General features: G+C 46.4%; 1 protein-coding gene across 1 annotated transcript; it reads right to left on the bottom strand.

Moving 5' to 3' along the window:
• Positions 1–22: 22 nt before the first annotated feature.
• BLTP2 (bridge-like lipid transfer protein family member 2) lies at positions 23–24,916 on the bottom strand. Its single transcript, XM_081027257.1, has 39 exons — positions 24,806–24,916; positions 23,841–23,964; positions 23,300–23,349; positions 22,856–23,003; positions 22,555–22,673; positions 22,265–22,325; positions 21,900–22,089; positions 21,205–21,328; positions 20,929–21,053; positions 20,611–20,678; positions 20,358–20,503; positions 19,580–19,698; positions 19,305–19,468; positions 18,888–19,146; positions 18,143–18,348; positions 15,883–16,972; positions 15,281–15,472; positions 14,937–15,139; positions 14,672–14,790; positions 14,332–14,552; positions 13,827–14,017; positions 13,595–13,694; positions 13,260–13,462; positions 11,634–11,928; positions 9,126–9,283; positions 8,651–8,857; positions 5,877–5,976; positions 5,456–5,638; positions 4,936–5,057; positions 4,309–4,464; positions 4,104–4,225; positions 3,523–3,703; positions 2,780–2,866; positions 2,469–2,579; positions 2,194–2,329; positions 1,959–2,089; positions 1,692–1,793; positions 1,263–1,397; positions 23–842 (listed from the first exon to the last, which is right to left on the bottom strand). The coding sequence occupies exons 1-39, from the start codon at positions 24,871–24,873 to the stop codon at positions 660–662; spliced, it is 6,699 nt and encodes a 2,232-aa protein (XP_080883383.1). The 5' UTR covers positions 24,874–24,916; the 3' UTR covers positions 23–659.
• Between the last annotated feature and the right edge of the window lie 3,071 nt (positions 24,917–27,987).

Here is a 27,987-nt window from a genome sequence, read left to right as displayed (position 1 = left end):
ACACACACAAAAAAAAACAGCATCAAATTTAAAATATATATTTTCTTTTTAAATCATTTTCTTATGATTCTCCAGGGCATACCCCAGGGAGACCCATGGCCAGCCCTGGCTCCTATTGTCATCTCCCCAAGTGAACTTGGCACAGATTGGGGAGGGGCTGATTCCCCCCAGAACACTAATACATCTTTCATACAAGGCAGTGGAATGAGGGACAAAAGATCAGCCCTCCCCCACTAACTTTCTGGCATGGGAAGAGCAGTTACACTTAAGAGAAATATATACATATATGTATATATATTCATATATATATATGTCTTTATAAAAATTTATCATACTTGATCTGAACTGTCCCCCATCTTTTCAGTTGACCCCAAGGGAACCAGATCCTAGTCCTGGGGCCATTCCCTGCGTCCTACTCTCTTGATGCCTCTCTGGCCCTGGACCTACTGCTGAGTGCGAGGTAGAACTCAGCATTATCATCCACCATGCTCTGCAAAGAATAGGCGGGCTGCTAAAGAGTATTTCCTCTCTCCACAATACCTGTGGGCTCCTAACCCCCATAAATCCTGATGGATGAAGGGAAGCTCCTCCCACCCACAAGTCCCTGGAGCCTGAGCCGGAGTCAGATCCTGTACTGCAGCCACTCCTGGATTGCTGGGTCATTTGCGCCTGCCAAAGATGGACTTCTTGCCAGGGTTCTTGTTGCCCACACTTAAACCAATGAGGAGCCGGGCTTTCTCCTCCTCTTCCTGTTGTTGCACGTTGAGGTCTGATTTAGTTTCTAGCTTTCCACGGACCTCAGACCCTGTTGCAGGCTTCAGCCTTAGCTTCTCTTTGATTACCTGAGAGGTTAGAAAGGAGTAAAACGGAAGGTAAATATTAGTGCAACAGGCAGAACAAATCACAATGAATACCAAGTCAATAAAGATTTATTAAACTTACACGAAGGCACAATGGGGAAATTCAAATCCTAAAATGATCTCTGCTTTCAAGAAGCTTACAGTCTAATTAGAACCCATTCTAAACCCCGCAGTTGTGTCAAGCCCCCAGTTCCCTAAAAATCAACAATAGTTAATGTATGTGAAACATTCAGGAAATAATCATCTAAGCAAAATCAAGGAGAGGTCAGGGATAGGAGCTGCACACTTCATTAACCTGCCCCATCCCAAGGCTGCTTGTTAATACAGTGAAATCGTCCTGAATAGAGAGGATTTGCCTGCCAGGCCCTGCTAACCAAACAGCCATGAACTCTGCTGGGATACCTGGGCCACCAGGGCTTTGCGGCTGTCCCTCTTGACAGCCATGGCAAAGTCTAGCCATGTCCACGTGTTGTTGTGGTACTCCAGACAGGGCAACACCAGGTTAAGGTCACCCCAATCCACACTGTTCTTCTCACCCTGCAAGAGAAAGATGGGGCGGGGAAAGATGATGGGAAAAAACATAGCAGCTGCCACGTTTAGTGCAAGCCAGTGCTTGAGTCCGAATGCCTTCCTGCAGCAGCTACCTACAGATACTGATTTCCCCTCACCTGAGTCTGGTAATGGTACTGACTCCTGAGCGGAGCAGAGGAAACAGATTTATCACCCACAGGCCAGCTTCACAAGATGAACTATCTCCCTATCCTTAATCTCTGACGACCGTATCTGGTTCCTTTCCCACCATATTCTAGAAAGTGCTGGGGAGGAGCAGACCTTGTAGCTGACACACAGTGGAACCTGTGGAATCTTTATGTAGATGAAGGAGTTGTTCATGGCAGCTCGCTCTTTCATTTTGTCAATGTCATCCACAGGGTGCTAGGAAAGAAAGAGAGTCCCTGAAATCATCAGAAGAAACTCAGGACCCCAAACATCTCTATCTCTTTTCACCCCTGGAGTAGACTCAAAGGCAACCAAAGAAATCCCCAGCCAGGCCAGAGTGCCCCAGACTTCCATTTTTCTATCACTGAGCATGTCCGGTACCTCAGGGGCTTTGCGAAATGACCTTCTGACCCCAGAGCTCCGATTCAAGCCCTGTGCCACGCCCTTCCCCGGGCCCAGTGCCGCTGCATCATCTGTAGCAATCAGCTGCCGAGGCTTCACCACTGGTATTCCTGTGAAAAAGCAAGCACACCAGCTGTTGTCCTCTTTCTGAAGCTTCAGGTATCTCTGAAGCTGCTACTCCAGTCTTCTGGAGCTCCACCATAAAAGTTCTCACCAGTAGTCACCAGTTTGGACTTATCTTCTTCATCACCAACCTCATCATCTTCCACACTTCGGCCAGGAAAGAAAAAGCCCATTATTCTATGGAAGAACTGGTGGGTCAGCTGGATGGTGAGAGGCACCACATTTACCTAAAGAGGAAAAAGGCTGAAGAAGCAATTAAGCTCAGACATCATCCCTCGGTTTACCTACCCCTAACAGCATAATATAACGCACAGATAGTTTTTGACGACCCTTTGTTCCTGGGTCCCCCAAAGACTGTTTACTAACCTCAAAGTGCTCCTTAACAGAGATACCCCCAACAGGGGGCCGGACTTTGCTGAAGAGGCGGAGGGCTAGCTGTCGCCCAGACTGGCAGGAGCTCTGGGGCCGCAGGACTACCTGTAAGGTAAGAGTATAAATCAATCCACAAATCCTCTGCAGACTGAGAGGAAAAGCAATGGTCTTGTTAAGATGGACCAGCTGTTCCCATCTCAGATCACCACATCGTTTCCCACAGTGGGTTTATGGGGAAGGACCGTTACAAATGCCCTGTGCTAGGAAGTATGTGAATGGGCTAGGAACAGGGAAATGAAACTTGCCTTATAGACAGCATTGGGGAGGAGGTTGTTCATAGTGAACCAGCCCAACTCCAGAAGATGTTCTGCTGTGTCGTCAGACTTGTTCACCTATAAAGACGGATTCCCCCCAACCCCAATCCACTATAAGAAGCCTTTCTCAGGAGCTTGCTAGAGAATTGCTACATATCCTATTTGCTTTCAGGTTTTCCATATGCCTAAGCCCAACCTGTGATATCTCTTTCAACCTCATACAGTTAATGTACCCTCTAATCCAGTGTTTCTCATGGTGCTACTGACCAGGACACTAAATACCAGTAGTACTTTCTAGTCACTGTGACATTCAAAAATTACTCATTTCTAAACATCGCATGGTGCGGGGGGAGTGCTGGGTAATGAACAGTGTCCTGTGTCCTCCATGCCATGGGTAATTGCAGGAAAGCTGAATGCCAGTATAGAATTAATGATTCGATTCCAAGCGGGACTTGGAAGGATATGTACCTCTGGGCCACATTTCTAGGGATAATCTTAATTCAATAAAGGGAGCATTTGATCAACCTTGTCTATATCTGTATTATTTAATATTACAAGTAGATGTATCTAAGGGAAACTCTGTTCATGTTTCATTAATAATCTTTAATACCATCATTAATAGTCCCATAATAATTGGCCCCTTTTTGTTTATCTCTTTTTAGTAAATTAGATTCCTGAGATAGGTCAGTGCCTCTCAATACACTCGCCTTTGTGTGGCTGTGTATACCCAGTACCTTGCTATAGAGGAAGCGCTGCAGCTCCAGTTCAGCAATCCCTAGTTGTCCATCTTCCTCTGTCAGGCGCCATCGTGCCTGAGCAAAGTAGAACTCAGTGCGACGGACCACACTCACATCTTCCTGCTGCTTTCGCAGCTCCATCTTGTTGGCCTGTTGCAACTGGAAATCCTTAAAACACCTATAAATGAACAGGAGGGTCAAAGCCAATAAAGGCAGCAGCATTTGGGTTGGGGGTGGGGTGGAATGCTCCAGAATGATGCAGGAAGTAAACCCAGAGATGGACCTATTCTGGAACAGCTATTGTCTAACTAAATTTTTTTCACTGGATTCATCGCTCCTCACACCCTGAGCCATGGGAACACAAATCCCATCTTTCAGTTCTATAGCTTTTTGGTGAAGTAATCTCTTCCCACTGATAGCCCCTATGATTATATCTGCAATTATGTTCCTTATTGAGCTGCCTGAATCTACTACATCAGCCTTGGATAATGCACACTAGACCTGACCATGGGCAAGGAATAGAAATTGACTCCAGGGAGGGAACTGGAAAGGGGCAGGGAAGGAATGTTCTGTGGCACCTGATGAGGATATTAAGCTCTTCACTTTCCAGCTGTAGATTGGCCTTCTCCTGGTTTAGCTGCAACTGAAGCTTTTGATTCAGGTCAAACAGGTTCTCATTCTTGCTGTCATCCTGCAAAGACTAGGGAGCCAGGACAGGAGAAACTGAGGAGATCTCCCTCACCCGAAGAGACCTCCTTATCCTCAGACCACCCAAGTGACTACCTTCATGATAGAATACATCTGCTTTTCCAGCTGCCGTATCTGGGCCACATGCTGCCGCACGGCCTCCTGCAAGTGTAATATGCTGCTGCGCTGTTCCTCAGGATTGCTAGAAATCTCAAGCTGGAACCTGACCCGCTGCTTCTTCTCACTGTGCTCCTAAAGGAATGGAAAAGGAAAGGAACAAGATTTTCTAATAGACAAGTCTTGTAGTAAAGTGAAATAGAGAAAGGAACAATAAATGAGGATTTCTTCTGGAAAACTCACCTTTATCTGTCACCATTAATAGCAAGAGTAAGGGGCAGGCGAATGCAAAAAACTGGGCACTGTATTTCACAATAAGCCAGTCCCACAGTGTAAGGACAGAAGTGGGGAGGAGTGACTGTTTTTAGAGGTATTTAAGGGACTGAGCAGAGAACTCACCAAGAAAAACAAACAAGCCTACAGTCTCAATGACACTCAGAGCTTTTTTAGATAAGTGAAATTTCAACTGCTGCTGCTGACTAATAAATAATGTGCCAACCAGAGCCCCTGTTCAGTTTGAAGCCTGGCTTTCCTTAACCCCACACAAAGCACAAGGTCTGGCGGTTCCTGTGAGGCTAAGGAGTATTCCATAAGGCCTATGCTCACCTTCCTCTTGGGTTCCACGTGGAGCAGCAGGTTGTTGACAATGTCCAGGATCATGGCATACTGAGCTGGGTTGGTGGAGATTTCCAGCTCATGATGGATGAGGGTGAAGGTATCCACAGCCCCTAGGTAATTATTAACAGCTAAATAAGAGGCTTAAATATCTACCCCATCTCCTAACCCCTATTTGGAACCTGATAGTTAAGCCCATAGAAAGGGTTTGGTGAGAAGTACTCATGAGTAGAAACATATTTGCTTGTTTCAAAATAAAATAATAATAATAATTATTAATAAATTATTAATAATACAATAATAAAAATAATACCCATTCTTCCAAGTTTCCTCCAAGAGCACAGGTTATTCTCTCATGGCAGAACTTACATAATGTAGAGCAAAGTGAAATGTTAATGCCGAGTGCGGAGTGGGACTTTTAATATCACTAGTGCCCCCAAACCACTTATGAAATAACTACTTTCATTAACTTCCCTGGTCCCCTCCTAAAAGCCTTTCAAGCCCTAAATACCTTCCTGCTTCTTTAGGAGATCTTCCTTTTCCTGGTTCTCACGGACCTCAGGTGGCTTAATCTGAGTTGCCAGCTCAGGATCAATGTCATGGCTGTAACTAATATAGTACATTCGGCAGTTGCAGCGTGAAATGATCCGCTGGACTTGCTGGGCTTGTTGTGCCTCAGCTGGTTGGTTCCAATCTGGGAAGAGGTGGGAAAGAGATAAGAGAAAGACATTCTCAATAGAGGTATTGTGAGAGCCTCCCAGCTAGTTATATGTGATATCTAGGGAACTCCAGACACTTGCTTTCAACCCAGCCTATCACAAAATGGTCCTATTCCAGCACATATAGCAATCTAAAAAGTAGGGAAAGAAATCAGGCTCCTTTGGGCTGCACATCTGCTCCTAACCATATATGGGGACGAGGGGAGAGCTGACCTGTGGTGGTGGTAACCATGCCTCCCACTGCCTGCCCGCTCTCCATCAGCTCCTGCACAGAGTCCAGACTACGCTGCCGGTGCTCCTCAATATTCTTCACCTGAAGACAGAGATATAGGCACCTTTAACTCGGGGGATCAGTCGCTTGTCCTGGTCAACTGGGCCATAGATCTGCATGATGCAAGCAGTTATACTTACTATCTAGACTTCCACTTCCTAGAATAGCTTGAAGGATTTCCCAGTGTAGAGAACGTATTGTCTCTCTCCTGGCCTAAACCACCCAAATTCTCGAAACCCGACTGAGTCACATGCACATTTTGCCAGGCCCACAGGCCCCAGACCAGAAAAACAGCCAAGGTTAAAAATCAAAAAAAAAAAAAAAAAAAAAAATCAAAAAAAAAAAAAAATCAAGTCATGTCCCACCTCACATCTATTAGGATAGCTACTATCCAAACAATGGAAAATAACAAGTGTTGGCAAGGATGTGCAGAAATTGGAATCACTGGGCACCATTGGTGGGAATGTAATGGTACAGCCACTGTGGAAAACAGGATGGCAGTTCCTCAAAAAATTTAAAACTAGAATTACTATATGATCCAGTAATTCCACTTCTGGATATATACCCAAAAGAACTGAAAACAGGGTCTCAAAAAGATATTTGTACACCCATGTTCATAACAGTGTAATTCACAATTGCTAAAATTGGGAAGCAACCTAAGTGTCCATCAATGGATGAATAAGCAGTATGTGGTATATACACAGAATGTAATATTCATTCTTAAAAAGGGAATTCTGACATGTGCTATAACATGGATGAACCTTGAAGACATTATACTAAGTGAAATAAGCCACATACACACACACACACACAAATACAGCATGACTCCACTTACATGAGGTACTTAAGAGTAGCTGAAATCATGGACACAGAAAGTAGAATAGAGGTTGTCAAGGACTGGGAGAAAAGGGAGGTGTGGAGTATGGTTTAATGAGTACGAGTTTCCGTTTTATAAGATAAACAGAGTTACAGAGATGGATTATGGTGATGGTTGCATTAACATTATGAATGTCTTTAATATCACTGAACTGTACACTTAAAATGGTTAAAAGGATAAACTTTATGTTAATGTATTTTTTACAATTTAAAAAATGGGGGTAAAAATCATGTCATGGGCAAAATTTTCATAAAAGCCAAAATTTCCTACCCACGTTAGCATTCATGTATTTGTGTTCCTGCTATTTTCTGTCTTCAGACAGACAACCACTCTGTACTGTTGCCATGAGGAAAGGGGACTGAATTTTCTTGACTCTCTCTGCCTAGCTGAAGTCAAAGTGAATAGAAGACCATAAGCAGATCTGCCAAGTCACAAAAAAATTTATATAGGAAAGGCAAGATCAAAGTCCCTTCCACCTACGCCAAGGACAAGCCACTCTAATATTGATATCACAGCCTAAGGGGTAAAAGAAAGCTTCACTTGTAAAAGAAGGCATACCTAAAAGAAGCAGAGGCCCAGAAAATGCCAGAAAGATAGATCCTGCATAGTTCATCCTGCCCACTTCTGGGTGAGTAGTGAACACCTCCTGTGCCTACCTCCCAAGACCACTGGTAAAGGGCACTGCTTGCCTGAACCACAGTTGTAATACATTAGCGTGATCTCTCATATTACCAAAAACCTGACCCTTACTTAGCTTGACATCTGATTAATTGCTTATTACCTCTTATATAATTACACTTGAGGTTGCCGGGGCTTGAGGAGCCCCAAGGTCATTGAGTATAAGCACCAGCCAGAGAGGAGGGAAGACTTTATCCCCATTGAATAGAATGTCAAATGGTATTATCACACTGGTCCTTATCAGATGTAGTTGGATCTAGTAACTCATTTGGGTGTACCATGCCCAGCACAATGGGAACACTTAATACCTGTTAAATAAGTAACGACAATGCAGAATATTGGCTACGTACGTCTCATAACCATTGGATCTCCCAATAATTCTGATAATATTGTGTCTTAGAAATTATAGTACAAATTTAGTTTTACCGAGCAGCTGAAAAGAAAATTTATAGCCACTGCTCACAATGTCACCATCTAACAAAAGTATCATCCTGACACACTTAGACCACCTTAGACATACTGGCTTTAAAAAAATGAGACTACTTTCTATCTGAATGAAGCTTCATATTTTTCAAAGTACATTCTCATTTGATCCTTTCAACAGTCTTGTGAGGGTAAAGGGTTAGAACTCCATTTTACAAATAAAGGCGACTTGCCCAAGAACTCATGGCTGCTATAATGACAAAGCTGACATTAGAGCTTTCTATTCACCCTTCCTGCCTTGCTGAAACAACCACTCAAATCAACTTTATAAGAGAGATCAGAGAAAAGGCAGGTAAAAAGCTTATCTAAACTCCTGACTTACTGCCTGTTTTCAGGCTGCCTGCTGATTACTGTGATCTTATTAACAGGAGTCAGCAATCTTCAAAAATGAAAAAGTTCCAACTCATTTTATTCTAGTGCTGGGAAATGAGCATTTCCCTTGCAATGAAATAGAATAAATAGCATGAGATAAAAAACAAACAACAACAAAAATCATACTATGTACTTACAGACCCAGACCAGAGACTGCCTACAGTTCCCACATTCAAGGTGTCATCAGTCTCCTTATTCTGCTAAGCTGGTACCAACAGGTACTGTCAAGAATCTTGCAGCTATTCTGGTGGAAGGGGCCCACCATGGGAAACGGGGTAACGGGCCTTCCCAACCCTTCTGACTAACCTCTAACCAGAGCTGTCGGCCATCCTGTTCGGTGGGGCTGCTTTCAGTGGTGGCAAAGTACTGCATGCCATCCAGGAGGCAAGTCCAGGATGTCTTTTGCTTCAATGTGTCACCATACCAAGCTGGATGGTGTTGACACTGCAGCAGCTGGGCTTTGGCAGCTGACACAATGACACAGCCCTCTGTCTCTGCTCCACGAAGAACCATCTATACCAGAGAAAGAAGCAGAGTCACAGCACCAGGGCCACCATAGAAGATGAAAACGTTAGTGAGAGAACTACCAATAACCGCAGCGGGGTCCAATTCTGGCTTACTGAGTGAACTCTACTGGCTTTTAGATATGGTAGTGATTACCCATGATACCTGCTGGAAGGAATAATTTTGGGGAGCTCTATCTACTCATTCTTATTTAGAGGTGGGGAAGGATGATTATGATCTAGCCCAATGCTGAGGTGCTCTGCTAAAGAGATGGTACCTGGCAGTTGACCAGCTCGACAAGGCAGTTTCGATTGTATATGTCATCCGTCTGGCAGGCAGCAATGCCACACAACTGGTCACTCACACCTGACTCCTCTTCTGTGAACACTACAAACCTATCTGTCTCTTCAATCAGCTTCTGCAACATATAGGCACCTGGCAGAGAAACAGATAATGGGAAAAGCCAGTCTCAAAGAGAAAAAGAATACATCCAAACTCACCTTCCTTTAATTTCTCTAGCTAGGTAAGACCTAAAACATTTTCTCCCCTACCTGCGACCCCACCCCACCTCACCTCTAGACCGCTGAGGGCAAAATAGGGTTGTCTTTTCATGTTTCCCTCAATTTTAATAAAAGGAGCAGATTCCCAAGAGAAACAGAAACGCCATGTAAGTAGTAGCATTTTCGTTCTCTTAGGCATATCCCCCTCTGGATTTCTTTAGGATCCCCCTAATTTTGTTCCTTATATTTTTCATTCTGTATTATTTTAAATGCTGTTTGTTTGCTGACCACTCCTTTCCATGTGAAACCACTCCCTGGCCATCAGCGCCGTTGTATTCTCCTAGTCTACTGCTTCCTCTGATTGTGCCTCTAGACTTTCCTTCTCCCAGGCCTTACAAATAAGGTCTGTCCTTGGCATGTTCCCCTCTCTTTCATACTCTTTCTTCTAATGAATTTGTCTAACAGTATATGGTTAAGAGCAGTCTCCAGAAATAGACCAGTCTGCCTTAGTTCAAGATCCTATCTCTGCCAGTTACTTGACTGTGACCTTCAGCAGCTTGCTTCTAATCTCTTTGTGGTCTCAGATTCCTTGTCTGTAAAATAACTAACTTTCTCATAAGATGGTTGAGCGAATTTAATGGAATGATCTATAAAGTATTTTGCAGAGTACATTGTATAAGCAACTATTATCTCCTTTGCATTAATTCCTAGCTATGCTGCAACTCCTAAATATCGAGCTCTAGCCCTAAGCTTTTAGCCCCTCATTTCCAGCTGTTTATTAAACATTATCTTGACATACTGCATACTTGCAACACAAACTCAGCATGTCCAAACCAGCAGCTCTACACCTCCCCACACCTGTTTAGCCTCGCTTTCTCTTTCTCCCTGTTGTAGCTCCTTCCCAGCAGTTGCCAAATCTCTTACATACATGATGATATCTCCACCCATCCCGTCACCTCCATTCCCACTGCCTCTACCTAGTTCAGGACCCTGCTGCCTTGTGTTGAGACACCACAATAGTTTCCTAGTTTGTGTCCCCACCTCCAGTTCCTTCCTTTCCAGTCCTCCTCTGCACCACTGCCAGATTTATCTTCCTAAAACCAATGATGGCACACCTCTATTCAAAAACCTTCAGTAGTTCATCACTGTCCACTGAGTAAGGAGCAAATACTCCTTAGCCTTGTGTGAAAGGCCTTTGATGACCTACCTCCAGCTTTCCAGCATCTTCTTTCCTTTACTTTGGCTATTCTCCATGCCAACCAACCAGACTATTCTCTGTCCTTTGAACATACTGAGCTTTACCAACTCCACTCCTATTCGGGACATTCTCTGCCTTGAAGGCCCTTCCTCCCCTTTACCATAGGTTCAAACGATACTAAGCCGTCAAGGTCCAGCGTAAATGCTATTTCTTCAATAAAACCTTCCCTGATTGCACTCCATCTTTCACTCCAGTTAAGAACAACTTCCATACTCTTTAATTTCTCTCTTGTGACATTTATCACTTTTCACCTTGTTCTTAAACTCACCATGAACTTGCATTCCTCTGTACTTATTATTCCCTCTCCCTAAAATGCCCTCTCCTCTTTCCTTGCCTTTTCCTCTTACTCATCTTTTCAGACCCATCTCAATTATCACCTTCTTTGTGAAGGCTTTCTAGATTTCCCTATGCCGACTTAAATACTTTGTTCTTGAACATTCTTACAAGGCATTTTCATAATGAAATAATAATTTGCATGTCTCTCTATCTACTAGTTTCTGAGCTTCCTCCCATGTTTATATCCCTAATGTCTGGGTCATGTCTGGTGCACTATAAACCCTCAATAAAGTTAAAATGAATTTAAGAACAAATGAGTGATTAAGTAAATGAATGAACTAATCTTAGATCATCCAAAGATGATAAAGCAAGTAGAATATCATACATTCTATATCTCACTACACCCAGCACAGTACTTTGTGCCTGTTAAGCACTCAGTAAGTACTTGTTGAACAAAATAATTCATCAAAGCACAAAACAATTATCTAATCCTTTGCTTCTTTCCCTTACTCATCCTGTGTTGGCCCCATCACTCATTTCGGATCCTCTTCCTGGCCACAGGACCAGACCCTTAAATGCCCCATGTCATTGTTATGTAAGACTTAGGTAGCCTGATACAGAAAAACAATACTTTCATCTCTGCACCTAGATGGAGTTAGCCATGATTTAGTGCTTCTCAAACTCCTACCCAAGCCAATCAATGCACATATGCTAAACCTAACCCAATGGAGTCTCATCTCCCCCTGCTTACCTCCTGACGACCCCTTATCAGGCTGTCCACTAAAGCTGGGAGCGTTGACAGGAGGTGGGGCTGGGGCACTGGTCAGGACACTCTGCTTTGGCTTTTTGGCTGGTATCTGGGGATCAATCTTTAACCCCTTCAGGGCCTCAGTAGAGAGATTACGTTTCAGTACAGCTGCCTTTTTGTAACCGTCGTATAAACCAAAGGCAATGTCCCGATTGGTGGTTGTCCAGGAAGCCCGTAAATCTACCAACTGCAGCTGGTGTGTGTGAAAGGCAGGATCCCCAACTCGAGTAGAGAGCTCCTAAGAAACAGGAAAAGAATCTCAGGGCAGCACAGAAATTCCCACCATTCCTCCTGGACCACAAATGCAGAGATAGAAAACAAGCTTCTTGAATAAGAAACCTGTTCTGCGGGAGACAAGAAGACCCTGAAGAAAGAAAATCTAAGTGGCCTTAGCATGTACATTAGATTCCAGTCTGACTATACCCACTATATTTTAACTCAAAGAATTTCAACTTAAAATTCTTCCTTAATTGGGGGGGAAAAATACTAAATAAGGTACTAGCAAAAAAGTTTCCTGGGGCCAGCCCCGTGGCTCAGGCGGTTAGAGCTCCGTGCTCCTAACTCCGAAGGCTGCCGGTTCGATTCCCACATGGGCTCTCAACCACAAGGTTGCTGGTTCAATTCCTTGAGTCCCGCAAGGGATGGTGGGCTCCGCCCCCTGCAACTAAGATTGAACACAGCACCTTGAGCTGAGTTGCCACTGAGCTCCCGGATGGCTCAGTTGGTTGGAGCGCATCCTCTCAACCACAAGGTTGCTGGTTCAACTTCCGCAAGGGATGGTGGGCTGCGCCCCCTGCAACTAGCAATGGCAACTGGACCTGGAGCTGAGCTGCGCCCTCCACAACTAAGACTGAAAGGACAGCAACTTGAAGCTGAACTGCGCCCTCCACAACTAAGACTGAAAGGACAACAACTTGACTTGGAAAAAAGTCCTGGAAGTACACACTGTTCCCCAATAAAGTCCTGTTTACCTTCCCCAATTAAAAAAAAAAAAGTTTCCTGAAGTGCAAGAGACTATTTCAAAAGGAAAGAAAAGGAATTTTCAAAAAGAGGGATGCTGACACGGCTGATACAAGTGAGTGCATCATAAAGTAACGACATGGAGTACAGTTAGGAACATTACCAGAGATTTAGCCTGAAAGCTACTGCTATGGACTGAACTGTGTCCCCCCTCCCCAAATTCCTAAGTTGAGGCCATAATCCCCAATGTGATGGCATTTGGCGACTAAGCCTTTAGGAGGTAATTAGGTTTAGGTGAGGTCATGAGGTATGAGGCCCTCATGACAGCATTTGTGCCCTTATAAGAAACGCCAGAGAGCTTGAGCTGTCTTCTGGCACCATGCGAAGACCCAGTAAGAAGGCAGCCATCTAGAAGCCAGGAAGAGAGCCCTCACCGAAATCTGACCATGCTGGCACCTTGATCTTGGACTTCCCAGCCTTCAGAACTGTGAGAAATAAATGTCTATTGTTTAAGCCACACAGTTGAGGGTATTTTGTTACAGCAGCCTCAGGAGACTAAGACACCTACTGATACAAATGAGGTAGTAAAGAGACTATGTCAGGTGGTACCTCCTCAGCTGTGCGATTGCTGTGCCGCTGATAGGCGAGTGAGGATAGGCTCAGTAGGTGGGTCTTTGTTACCAAGGGGTCAAGGCAGTGATCAGCATTCTCTTCAGTGGGCGAAGCCATCAGATGAACAGTCACCTGACTTAGGTCACTAACCATCTGGGTCACACTCCAGTCAGAGATGAGGCGCCGCATCACTGTGCCCGCTGAGGAAAGGAGGCGTACAGACCAGTACAGGAGAACAGCGTGGGACAGAAGAGAGAAAGGGTTAGGGAGCTGAGAAAGGGAAAGAGGGCAAGGAACAGGCTAGGAGAAATAAAGGGGGTTCTTGCCTTTACCTTGAGGTATAAGCCGCTGAGTTCCCCGAGTGAAGACATGGCCCTGACTGCACTCAATCTGGATGCCCCGCTGCTGAGCAAATGAGGCCCAATAATGCACCTGGCAACAAGAGAGCATAACCCTGAATGAAGATGGCACGAGAATGATGATGACGAGACCAGGTAGGAGCAAATGCGTCAACTAGAGAAGGGGAGCAGAACTGAAGACGTCAGCAGGGCTGAGGAGCCTGACCTGCAGCTGGGGAAAGAGCGCAGTACAGGAAAGCTGCTTGTAGTGCTGGCCAAGCTTCTTCTTGCTGGGTTTCATGTTACTGAAGAGCTTGCCCCTGCATATAGGCCTTGTGACACTAGTCCAAGTTGCCCAGAAGTTCTGCATCCAGCGCAGGGTACTACTGTACAGCAGAATCCGGGGCTGGGATATTGCTGCAACAGAAAGGGGAGACAATTCCTATCAATGGTCAAGACACAGAGATGAAGTGACTCCTCCCCTAGCTTCAGGTTTAGAGGCTTAAAAAAACCAAAGCAGCACTCCGCGTCACACTCAATATCCCCAACACCCTCTCCTTTCAAAGGTCCGACTTCTTGGCTGTCAGCAACCCTCTTCAAGAAGAAGGTCCTAACCCAACTCCTCCCTTGCCCTTGCCCTATTCCCTCCCCAAAGGATCGAGCTGAGGTCCTTCATGTCTAAGCCCATCCTCCCAGCCCTTCCTCCCCATTTTCCCAGACCCCGGCCTCACTTCCGCTGTGCCGCGTCAGATCCATCTTGATGGAGAGATTAAGGTTCTCGGAGCGGAAGGCCCGGTAGGAGTCATGGAGCTGGCCCACGGGTACCTCAGGCAGGAACTCGGGGGCCCGAAGAGTGACACCATGGTGGTCATGGGGATTCCCATGGCATAGCCACTGTAGGTCCAGTGTCATGCAGAGGTCAGGCAGGTGAAGGAAGCAGCAGTCGTCATACCTGCCTCACAGGAAGTCTCCATCCTCAGTGTCCTGGTCACGTGCAGCCCCGTGGCCCTTCCCCGCCCCGTCTCCCTATTATCCTCACCCTATTAAGGCCCCACCCATCACCCAACTCACTTAGAGGCTGTTCGCACGTTGACATCCAAGTCACCCTTGAACACAAACTGACCAGGTTTCCAGTGAAAAGACAGGTGGCTCCATTCCCAGTGCATATTCTCCGTTGTGTTGTAAGGATCCTGTACCCACCCCCAGGAATTTGGTGAGATATGGGTAAGAATATCACCCTCATCTCCCAAATCAGTACCTTCCTCTTTTCCCCCACGTGCTGTACGAGCCCCAACCATACCATCCTAATAAGAAAACAACTCCTCTGGACGCTCACCTCAGTAGCCAGCTGGTGCAGGTTCGCCTGTTCAACGTCCATGTGCCAGTCCCCATGGAACAGAAGACGGCTCTTGTCCCACCAGGGCAAGGGTGGGCTGGGGTCAGCTGAGGGTTTAGTCAAGAGGTCCACAGACTGACCAATCAGTGTCCAGGCTGGATCCCAGCATGGGCCCCATACCACTGTGTACTGGAAGATTTCCGCTGGGATACAGGAGCAAAGGGTACAGCTTGTTACACAACTTTATCCCTCTCTTCCTCCTTCACTGCAGAAGGGCCTCAGCGCACCTCGCACCCAACCATCACAACATCCCGCAGCCAAACCAACTGCCCTCCTCTACTCACATTGGAAGTCGTGGTAGAACTTGAGTGGGGGCATGTTCCTCTCTACGGCCACATTACCCCATGGAAGCCCCAAGTGTAGGATTTGACAGCGACGGGAGCAAGGCTGACCACTCTGCTCAGTGCCCACAAGTCGACCCATTAGCCGCCAGTCACGGATCTCAAACAGGTACCGGGGATAGTCTCTTATCCGAACTATTATAGGGAAGACACGCACTGGTATTCAGTGGACTGTCTCAGCATTCTCAGGCATTTTTCACCCTGCCACTACTTTTACCCATCTATTTTACAAAGGCAACGGGAAGACCAAAGCTAGTGGTTGGTAGCAAAGCTGGAAAAGGGCATAGAGACCTTTTGGGCATAGAGGGTGTTGATACTGAGATCAAGAGCTACAATGACCCTGAAGGTGACTGTGTTAGTTGTCCCTTTATGTTAGCCTGCAGTTGCAGAGTGAAATTCAGGAACAAAGAAAAGGAAGAAGAGCCACCCATCCAAAAACAACCACAGTCCCCAATATAACCAAGCTCCTCTGTAATCACCCAAAGAGCTCCCTGGAGCTCCAAAGGGCAAACAACAGGCTCTGCAAATAAGGAAGCACTACTTACCCAGAAATGTCTTGGTACTGCATTTGAGCATACGACACCACTGAATAACAAGATCTATTCCTTCAGCAGGAAAAGGGCTGCCTGGATCAAGCTCTCGAACCTGCTCTATCACACGTTCAGGCCCGTGGAAGGAGGCATCTGCCAGAGCCACCAGCTCTAGCCCTGTCAGGCTCCAAGTGAGCAGTGCCCGGCGCATGGGTGTGTTGCCATAGAGACGACGGGAGCGCTGGATGTAGATTTCAATGTTTTTGTGTTCCAAAGAGGCATAGAGCTCCTCAATTTTACGGGCTGGCAATAACTCCCCATGCTGCTTCCGAAGGGCGGCCACTTTGGCATCCAGCAGCTGCAGCCTTTTGGCACTCTCCTTACTTTCATCCTTCATCAGTTCATAGTTATCACGAAGTTTCACCTCGAAAATATCATCCAGGAAAACCCATGAGAAGTGCTGAACCTTCAAGAGTAGATCAGGTGGCAGTGGGGCAGGGCTTGGAGAAGACTGAGCATGAGTTCCTCCTCGATGCAGGCCCTTCAGCCATTTCTGAACGCCCACAGCCTCATCCAGAGTTTGAGAAAAATCATACTGATAAGGAAACTCCACTGAGACTGAGCCCAGCGAGAGGAGCCAAACACGGTTCCGGAGGGTCTGCAGCACAGGGAAGGGGTTCCGGTGGAGTATCATCTCCTCCAGCTCAGGTAGCAGCTGCACCTCCACCTCCTTGAAGTTGAAGATGCTATTGCCATCAAAGCCAGCAGCCAGCTCTGGGCAGTAGGCCTGCAGTGAACCCCCATGTCGGGTCAGCGACACACTCTCTGCAGCCAGGGTAATGAACTTGTCCTCTGCCACGAAAGCTGTCAGCTTGGCTGCGCTCACCTCTAGTGTCAGGCTTAGCAGCCGCTTTGGGGGACATGGCTCAGGGGGGTGGCCTTCTGGCTCAGAAGGGAGCACTAGAGTCTTCAGGAGTGGAACAGTCTCGGGAAACAGAGTGGCTCTTAGTAGGTCTCGGCACTGCACGGTGGCCAGGATGTGCTGGTACAGGTACATGTGATCTGGGGGGCTCCAGAGTACGGTCAGCCCTGCACCACACTGAATCTTTAGGGAGCAAGAAAAGGAGATCTGTCAATTACCATGTCCCAGAACAGGACAGATGGCAGGGATCACACATGCGTATGTGACTCAAGAACCATCTCCACCTAGAAGTCTTTCCTGAGTAACCATATGAATTACTCCCTCACCTTGTTCCGCTTAGCACCAATATGCTAACAGTTCTTACGTATCTTACACTTAAGAGCACTCACACTTTTTACGTTCTCCTCGACGGCATTCTAAATTGTCTGAGAATAGAGGCCACGTGTTTTAATTCTTTAGCATCTAACCAAAGAACATCCAGTATATTTAGCTCTTAATCATTTGGCTTCATGTTTCTGCTCATGATTTATCTTTCTATAACAGCCACACTCTGTATAATAACCACGGGAACATCAATTGGAAAATGTTTCATGCATTGATTGCATCTTGAGTAAATTCTTAAAAAGTACTGACCACACAAGTCAAAACAGCAATTGAAAGTATGTCATAAAGAAGGGAACAGAGCCCTTGTCAGTTTGAAATACAAAGTCAGTTCTGAACAGCTAAGCAGACAGAAAATTTAAATTCCAGGACAGAAAAATTCCTTAGAGCTCTAGCCTCTGAAAAGGAAACTCCTCAGTTTCAAAAAAAATTGAAGGTATCCCACTCTCCTCCTAAGAGGGTCCCATGTCCGTCTAGTACCCTGAGGAGAAAGATATTGGAAAGCCTCTCAGAACTTGCCAGCATCTCCATCTTCAGATCCCTTCCAGCCCCTTGATGAACTGAGTGCTTCAGCAATATGACACAAGATCATGATCTTTAAAAAGCCCCGTTTTTTTCAGAGATATGCACTGAAATATATACAGTTGATGTTTTATGTCTAGTATCTGCTTCAAAATAACCCCACAGCCAGAGGTGGGGGCAACTGGTGCAAGTATAGATGAAACAAGTTGGTCATACGCTGGTAATTCTTGAGGCTGGGTCTGAATACGTGAAAGTTCATATATTCTCTCTCTCGTTTTGTATACACTTTAAATTCCATGATAAAAAGTTACAAACGTTTAGAACGAGCCAGGAAAAAAGAACACCAGGTGTCGTATTTCTCACAGATGAGTTTTACATGACTCGAAAGACTGGGAAATGCTCTAAGCCTGGGCAAAATGCAACCTGACTCCACCCGTGTAGACACATTACCTCTAGCGAGCGGATGCTGCTGTGATAGGTGATGGAGAGCATGGAGAGGCTGAGCACCGGAGCGGGGATGTCAGGAGCCTTGCAGCAGGGCTGCATCTTCTCTGTGACTGACTTCACCAGGGCAAGCACAAGTCCTTGAATACCCACGGTGGAGGTCTCGGCACTTCCCAAGAGAGTCAGTGTGTCCAGTCGGACCTCAGAAGCACCTACCATCCAGAAACTACATCAGCCTTGGTTCTCAGCTCTCAAATGGCAACTTCAGTCCTCACTCTCCTTTCTTACTTATTTCTTTCACTCTAGTTATCTTTCTTCCCCACACCTCCCTAAGTTCATTCCTCATGTTTTAGGGAAATTTTTCCTTTCCCATCTTAACCTAACTAGATCGGGCAGGGCTAAAGAAGTTCCCGAACTCTTACAAATTACCCAGAGATACACCAGTTACTCTTTATAACTAAACATACAAGAAAACAAACAAACAAAAAACTACATGCATCTCATTCTCTTGATCCAACATCATCAAGGCTGTCTTTTTCTTGCACATCTTGCTTAGTACTGATCTTTTATAAGCCCTTAAGAAATATCAAGAAGCCAAATAGTTATGCAAGACATTCGAGCAACTCATGCCTCTGACTTAGAAAAATTCCAGATAATCAGTTTCATTAAACGAGAAGGAATGGACGGAACCAGCATAATGTGCTTAGGTGACAAACTGCCCACTTCAGTATACACTCCCTGTCCTGCTTACCAACCAGGGCAGAAAGGGTGAACAAGTTCATGTCCTCCACCTTCAAGTCCACCTTCCACAGTAACGACACAGGTTCCCCAAATGAAGATTCCCCAGAGACTGCTGACTTCCCAGATTGTGGGCCCATCAAGGATAAGATCCGAGAAAGACATTGGGTACAGGTATCTGACGCTTCTACCTGCAGTCCTCGGATGGTACAATCAAGAAAGAGGGTATCTGACTGGGTGCTGGAGAGGCCCAGAGGCTGATTATAGCTACCCTAGAAAAGAAGCAGAAGGACCCCGTTAGGAGCATGCAGACACACAATTCTGTAATGCCCTAGTGCATCGCCTGCGGCCAAAAAAGGTGATCCGTGCTCCAAAGCGTGGCAGGATGAGGAAACAGCATGGGCCCCTGTTCATCAAAGTCCCCACCTACCTGTAGTGTGAAGGAGTCCAGGACAAGTGCCTCACCCCAAACATGCATGTTGGGTGGGTGGGGTGCCCGCTGAATGTGGGAGTCACTGCCCACACGCCAGCAGAGGTGGTCCACAGTAAGGACGCCCCGCTGATGGATACTCTGTGGCCTCAGGTGCTGGTAATCTGAACAAAAAAGGTGGGAAAGAGGTGTTCTATGGAGCCACCATGGTCATCAATTGGGCCCAGCTCCACTAATGAACAGATTCTTACTCCTCTTCTATCCCAGGGCCTTACCCAGAGCGACGGAATTGAATCCCAAGGCAAAGGGAGGTGTATCTCCAAGCTGAATGGAAATGTTGACATTGGAGATGGAGGTGCTAAAGATGATGGGAGCCAGGATTTGGGGGAAAGTCCTGCATCGGGACAAGACATCACTGTTTGATAAAGAAAGAACTGCGGCTTCCTATCATGGAACAGATTCCTGAAGCTCTTAAAAGTCAGGGTGGGTTTTGTTGTGATTCTTAGGAATGGATGCAACTAGAAAATAAGAGACTGAACTCATCAGTACACTGCGATTGCAGGAATGCCAGAAAGATATTAGGTTGAACTATGCGAAATTGCCCTTCATAGGTCAAATATGGTGAACATCAGCCTAGCATGATTCAACGTTAATGCAATCAAGGAGCATCACTTCCAAACCATTAACGTTAAGTTCTCTATTCGACACAATGCAAGCAGTACACAAAGAGAGATAGGCACTGCTGACATGACCTGTGACCTTATCATCTAAGGGAGACAAGATCGCTTAGGTTCAATAAATGTTTATTTTGCATAACAAGGCACTGTAATGGGCAATGAAGACATAAAAACAAAAAGGACAGCATCCTACCATCAAAGAATTGAATATAATGGGGAAGATATATAAAATAGGATTGCTGTTGAGACTGGGCCATTGAAACTGAGATTTAGAAAGATTTGTCAAATACAGATCTCACACAAGATACAACTTTAGACTAAAAGAATCGTAGAGAATCCACCTGAGGAGATGATGGCTAAAAAAGATTACACTGACCTTTTTTCCCTTTGCTTTAGAACAGATGACCCAGACCCTTGGGTCTCCAGTGCTAGCATGTGCAGCCAGTGAGAGAATTCCTGGTGCCGGTAATGAATAATACAAGTGTTCAGAACCAGGGAGGCTGACAGGTCAATAGTGGTCACCTGGAAATGAGAACACCAGAGCTATAGGCTTGGGTTTCATCTCATAAGGCAATGATGCAGAAAGAGAGCAGACAGAGAAATAACTCTTGGTTCCACAGTCATCGCACCTGCACACTAGCCTTGAGGGAGTTGAGGCAGACAATGCGCTGGCGACTCTGGGACAGCAACAATCCATCTGTAAGGGCAGAGGACAGGTCAGAGAACACTGGGAGGGCGAAAGGTGAAACGAGGAGAGGGTCAGACGCAGGCAAGGAGATGAACAGATTGTCACCAACACTCAAAAGAGTGGGGGCTATTTTCTCTCAGTGTGTTCCCTCCTCCCACTCCCCACTGACATTAAATTAAAAAGAAGGCTATGTGGCACATGGGGGAAGAGAGTGTCTGGTCCTCCCATTCTCTCAGTATCAGCATCCCCACGCATAAACCTTTCAGTAGGAGTTCAGTGCTCATCTGTGCCATGTCGGAGTTTGCTGTGAAGCTTCGAAGGGGCAGCTGATCCCCATCACGATGGTACAGGAAATGCAGCAACTTCAACGTCCAATTCAGATGCCTGAACCAGGGACAGACTCTAGCTTAGAAATACGTGGAATGCCCTTTCTCCCCACACATAAGCTCAGTGCAGCTGCTAGACTAGTTATGGAGACCCCAGCACACAGCTTGAACTATCACTCTCCACACTACTGTGTCAGGAGAGATCTCACCTTTTTTGACTATTCATGGACAGCACCACACTTGTGATTTCCATCTTCACCTTGACCTGGTCTGGCAGCTGCTGAAGGAGGTATACACCAGGCAGAGTTGGCTCAGCCAAGTTCTCTGTCACCTCTGAAAACATGAATGAATAATATAAGAGCCATCAATCCTGAACACTCTCGGTCTCCCCAAATGACCTGCACTCTTTGGCCAAAATCTCCCCCATAAAATAGGCTAAGCAATGCCCAATCTTAGGGCACAGAGCAAATATCCCAGAGATTCTATACCTGCTGTACTTCCTTCCCGAGTCTAAAAAACAGTATGAGGAGCAGATTGGTATACTAGTAAAAATATGAACTTTAGGACCAAATAATTTAAACCATTTTGTCAAGCGACTAGCTACGTGACCTCAGTCAAGATACCTATCTAATCTTCCTAGGTTTCAGAGTCCTCTGCTATGAAATGCTGAGGATTTAATGAACGAACATGTATAAAACACACGGTACAGGTCCAATTCATGGTAACGACCCACTAAATGTTGGTTCTTTCACTCACCACAAGCAAATCTCCTCTAGCTATCCTCAGGGTCCAAGGTCATGGTGACTAACAAATCATACCTAAATGAGTAGTGAGACCACTATTTTTTCATACTTCCAAAATAACCTGAGAACAGGGCAGCCAAGTTCACTGACTGGGGCTTTACCTGAACCGAGAACAGGCTTGGGTGTCAGGCTTGGGCCCTGGTGCAGCAGCTGACTATGGAAGAGGCCCTCATGCAGTTCAGCATGGAGTGTCCACACATCCACAGTGACCGCCTTCAGTTGCCAGCTCCTGATACCCACCTCTAGACACAGCTTTAGGGCCAGGGAGAGTTCTGCTAGGCAGGTATCCTCCTGCAGAAAGAATAAGCTTAAGGTGTGTATGTGTAGGGGGTCAAAATACAGTGGTCTGGAACACTACCTTGAGAGAACCCCATAAGGACACAGAATCCAGAATGTAAGCCCTCAGCTCATTCATATCTTAAGCCCAGAAGGAAACAAGACATCCAAATGACCTTGGCATACTCACCAACTGGCCACTCTTTAGAACTTTGCTGTTGATCTGACTTAGGCTCACCTCACATTTTAGCCTGGGAAAGGAAATAAATTAAGAGCATTTGGCCCCTGTCCTCACTATTTACCTTCAATCAAGCTTTGTTGGCCGAAAGGGGCAAGGCAAGCAGAAGTGCCTAATCTCTAGCTTCTCTTCAAGTTGCACAGAATGAGAACACCTTGATAAGAAGCCCTGACATCCACCCACCCTGAAACAAGTGTAAGGCGAGAATAGGACTACTAGACCCTCTTCTATCCAGTGTTTACCTTTTCCCATCACTATCCAAAAGAAAGCTGCTTTCTCTGATCTGAATATGCCACAAGGACTCAGAAGTAGCCACCTTCAGAACCATGATGTTTATAGAATCTACATGAATGGAGAATAGCTGGAAAGAAGAACCAAAGAGAAACAATAATTAATATCAAGGCACTGGCTTTTCTTTTCCAGCAGAGAAAGAATAAGAGGCAGCTCTTAGTATTATGCACCCCAATAGTAGAAAAATCCACTTGTGACTCCCAAGCCAGCCATCCCTAGTACAGTCCAGGAAAGTGGAAGTAGTCGTCTCACCTGGCAGAAGATCTTCAGTAAGGATGGGCTAAAGGACAGCTCCTTTTGATGCACCCCAGCGCTCTGGGAGAACGGAGCAAACAGGCCAGAAACCTTCTGTAGGTCCGTTCTGATACGTACTTCTCCAAAGCACAATGCCACATAGCGTCTGCCCAGAAGAGAAACTTCACTGCCTTCAGGTCCACCCCTTCCATGGCAGTCTCCTTCCCTCCCTCACATTCCCCCTCCCATCCTCCTTAGAAATGCAGTTCAAATCAGGGAGGACAGTTATCAATATCTGTCTCACAAGATAATAACTTCCAGGCTAACCAGGAGATATCAAGCCAAGAACCCACATCCCTTCTCGGTTTGTAAGGTCTCTACAGAAGGATGTCATTCTGCAAATCCCAATCACAAAATGTTCCCCAAAGGAATAGTGAGGATCTAAGGTAGGTAGGTACTCACGGCATATCATAACTAAGGAGTTTGCTGGAAATCCACAGGCTATCAATTTCCTACAACAGGATGGGAGAAATCTTTGTACATGAGCTGCGTTGTAAGCCATGAGCAGCTTGACAAGTCAGGAAAGGTTCTAAGAAGAGGAGGATGGGTTATAGCCCTTCCCCTAAATACTCTCCTTTCCATTTCCACCAGCTTCTCTCCTCAGCACTATATCCTGCTCCTCACAATGATGTTAATGTTTCTTATGGATAGGTTGCCCCGTTTCCCCTCTTAAATTAGAACAGTGAGCTCTTTTATTTCCTGTTATCTTTGTTCTGTGCTTTACTTCTGTATCTTTCTTATCAGGACACTGTGACTGACAAGCATGTTTAACTTAACATCAATCCCAGCGTTCCCAAGCTAACTCTAAGATCATCCTGGCAGAGAGGTGGCAAGACAGGGTTAACTAGGAAAGTCACACGGAATTTTTTAAAAAGGAAATTAAGGGTTGACATTCGACTGGATCAACCCCACACACATAGCCCAGGATTTCCCCGGGACTCACCACTGTTTGCTGGTGCTGCTGAAACTTAAGACTGACATTCTGGATCCAAAACAAGGAGCCAATCTTGAGCTCCGCTTGCAGCTTCTGCTGACACCACTTGGTGGCAAACCTGACAACAAGCCACCTGCAGAGAAATCCCTGTGAGTTCATAGGACCCTCTCCCAATTATGGTGTCCCTCACCCCTGGCTGGTTCTAGAAGCCCTTGCAAAGGGTCAAGTCCTGAAGTTGGATCTTCCTGGCAACTCTCCTGTCTCCAAAAACACCACTCAGTTAGATACATCCAGCCACAACTCATCAGAATCCTGCTCCCAGAGTATCCCCTCTACCCAGATGAAATCAGACAAACTAAACTCCACCTTCTAAACTGGGGACAAAGAAAAAGCAACTCCTCAAATCTTGAGGAAGCCCACAGGTAGAGAGAGGAGGTCCCAGCAGAGGTCGAGGTACAGGCAGTCGTGTCAGACGTGCCATCACACTCTCCCCAAAGGACCTCTGTCTTCGCCCTCCAGACATGTGTCCGAAAGAAGGCACGGTGGGGTCACACCGGGCCAGCTCCAATGCCGCTCTCCCTTGGGCAGCCAGACCTGTTCCGGCTTCCCAGGGCGAGGCTGCAGGTGCCCTCTGCGCTCGGGGAAGAGGACACTCGGGCGTGTAGAGGGGGAAAGGGTCTGAGACCACCGAGCCAGGCTGCTTCCTCTCGCACACATCCATTCAGCTCCCAGCCTCAGCATCTCCTCAGGCCTCGGCTGCTCCCTCAGTCTCTCCCAAGGCCAGCTGCTCCGCGCCTGCTCCGGCCTGCGCCCCCGCCCGACCCCTCTCCCGCCGCCTCCCGCGCACGGTCCCTTCCAGCCCTCTCCCCCCGGGTCTCCCCCTCCCGGACGCCTCTTCCCAGCGCGCGCCCGGTCCTCAGTCTCTCTTCCTCCCACTCCCCGCCCTAACCCCGCCGTAGCCGGGATCCCCTCACCGGCCTACGAAGAGGGCGCACAGCACAACCAACAGCAGGGCCAACAGCGCGGCCAACAGCAGGGTCATTACGGCCCCGGCCAGGCCCGGCCTGGCTCCGGCCCCCGCCCTACCGGGCCCCCTCCCTCCGGCTCCGTGCTGCGCCGCCGCGGGCCGACCAGCCGCGCGCGCAGGGATAACACGGGACCAGGAAGCGTTGGCGCGCGTGCGCCCCGCCCCCCGCAGCCCGCCAGCCAACAGCTGTCTTCTGGCCCCGCCCCGCCCGGGCGCGCAATCAGGCAGGGCCGACTGGCTGCAAGTGCGAAGCACAGGCGTGGCTCCGGGAGGAGAGCGCGGGGGAGCGGACCTCGCACAGGCTGACACGCCAGCTCCGCTCCGGGGCGCACCCTTCCGTGCCGGGAAATGTGGAGCCGCGGGCGTGCGCGGGGGCTGGGGGCTGACCTGCTCCCTCGCTGGCGGTGGAGCTGGCTGGCTCCTGTTGGCCGCGGAGAGTTCCACTTGCAAAGCACGCTCCAGGGAAAGTTAGTCACTTTGGCCACTTAAGGCCTGGACCGAGGACACTGCTGAAGATAGCACGCCTAGGTCTTTCCAAGTAGCTCTCCTATCTTATTAAGGGACCTTGTCTGAAAATCATGGAGGAGGAAACCAAGAGGTAATTAATTATACGCACTCAAAAATCCCACTTCATTACATCCACTAAGGAATGAGCTAACTCATTAACTGAATATTGTTCCAGTCAGTTGATTTGTATTGAACTACTGTGTGGGCGGCACATTCTGGACCCTTCATTGGAGAAATTTTCAGTGGGGACTGTGCATAGTGCAATCTAGGCACTGGGCGGGAGGGACACCACTGAAGTGGACGATATCGTTCTTGCCCTTCAACAACAGTTTACCTGGGAAGCAAACAATTACACGAAATAGAGAGTTTGGGTCAACTTAATTTTGCCTGTTTCTTTCTCTGAGGCAATTGGACAAAGGTCCCTTCCAATTCTAGCTCGGTGATGCCAATACAAGCTAAAAAAAATTTGAGAAATTAAAAATAGTTCCCATACCTTTGCTCTCACTTCCTAATCTCCGTAAACATGATTTTACTCAGAGACTCTTCCACTCCAGATCAAGCACCATTTCAGCTTTCACCTAGGTTGCCCAACATTTTTACCCCTCCAACTGTTTTTTTTCCTTCTCTAATCTTCTCATCAATCATTTCACATCTTCCCCAGGGCTCCACCGTTTCTTTCTAGTTCATGCTTCTCTCTCAAGCACTATTTCCTCTATCCGCCTTATAATCTGCAACTTCCCATCAGGGTATGTTCTGTCTGTGAACCTTCAGGAAAGGCCTAACAAACTCTGTCCAAGCCAAGGAGGGGTGCCTTGCAACACATCGCCCTATTCTCATTCATCGCCCTATTCTCATTCATTGTGGCCAATCTGTTCCCTTTATTCTGCTGATTTCTAACATTTCCTTTCTTCTTTCTTCCCGCATTGTTACCACCTTACTCCCAACTATCTTGATAAGACTGAAATGTTTTTATCATTTGTCTACTTTCTGGAGAGATTTCAAGGAATCAATGCAACTGAAGTGGAGTAAAGGGAGAGGGCGGAGATGGAGCTCAACTAGTTCATGGTCTCAACTTACTGAACCAAGTCCTTGTAAAAGAAACCAAACCTTTTAATGTCACGGGCCATGTCTGGCACAGACCTGAAAGCTATCTGCAAGTAGAGCATTCCTATGAGAGCTTTCGTAAGCTGAAGTGGCGTAAAGCAGAGATCCTCAGCTTTCCCAAAGTTGGAATCGGTACCTATTTTCAATAACTGAAAGAAATCTGGAGAATTTTTGCTTTTATGAAAAAAGTCATTACCATACTAATAACGTAGGTCTTTCGTATAAGTGAAATGTTGCATAACGTGAAATTTTCAGAAAGTGGGGGATAACCATATCCCCAAATATTGTACCTCACCTCCCTAAAGCAAATAGGAAAAAAAAACAAAAACCTGCAAGTTTCTAAAAAATAAAAAGGCCTGCTAGTCACTGAAATCCAGCAGATGACAGAAACTGCTGTTTACCACTGCTGTTTGAATGACATAGGAACAAACTTTCTGAAATTTACGAGCAGAGGAAAGGGAGAAATGAGGTAAGCAGAGGACAAGTTTTCTACCCACCTTTTCAGAGAAAGATATCACCTTTGCCCAGAAAAGAACAGTTATCTTCCAAGAGCTAAGTACAATTATAGTGTAATAAAAAGAACATTTAACCCCCTGACTCCTGTCCTGCCTGCCTCTAAAGTAGGTGTGGTGTCAGCTTCCACTTCTTGGCTGTGGGGTGACAGGATGACGTCAGCCTCCTCCACACCTGGACCCAGCCTCCCTGAACTGAGATGTTTTCTGGGGAGCCTCCAGAGTGCTGGCCCACAAAGAGGAGAAAAACAATGAAAAAAAAAAAAAAAAAAAAAACATTTGCCAGACACAGCTGGATTCCTATCCTCAAATTACTTACTAGCTTTAAGAATTCAGGTAGCTACTCATCTTTTCTGTTCTGCATTGGTAAAACTGTAATATATTCCCTATATCTGTGAAGATTAAATGAGTTAAGATCTGCAATATGGTGATTAGTATTTAGCAGAGTGAGTAAATGTTGCTCTTTCTGCTCTATCCCTTTTCCTCAACTATAGTAACAGATCCAGAGTAAAACATTTCATTGGCTATTTATTACGCTGTATTTTTAAGGGTCTTTAACTGTAATCAGTCAAAAATCTAATAAAGATGAGGTGCTGGAGGAGACGTGAAAGTAGAGAAAAAAAACTTGAATGTAAGTAAGGCTGTTTTCCCCCCGCCCCTTTTTCTGCCTCCCCTTCTCCAGTTCAAGCCATTGTTTTTCACTGGCCACTCCTGACAGCACACGGCAGCCTGTGGCAGCCCAGCTCCAGAGCCATCATTCACAATCTTAGCTGTACAGGGCGCAGCTCACTGGCCAATGTGGGAATCGAACCAGCAACCTCAGTGTTAAGAGGGTGGTGCTCCAACCACCTGAGCCACTGGACCAGCCCACAAGTAAGGCTCTTAAAAGGGCCCACACCAGTTTCCCAGCATCTCAAAACAGTCATATAACTCTCAGCATGCACGGATTAATTAGATCATGAAAAAGCACACCTAATAAATGACAACACAGTGACTAACAATGCAA

This window comes from Rhinolophus hipposideros (assembly GCF_964194185.1).
Source record: "Rhinolophus hipposideros genome assembly, chromosome: 20".
Lineage (NCBI taxonomy): Eukaryota > Metazoa > Chordata > Mammalia > Chiroptera > Rhinolophidae > Rhinolophus > Rhinolophus hipposideros.
Note: the sequence above shows the minus strand (reverse complement) of the source record. Positions and strands in the feature narration are given on the sequence as shown.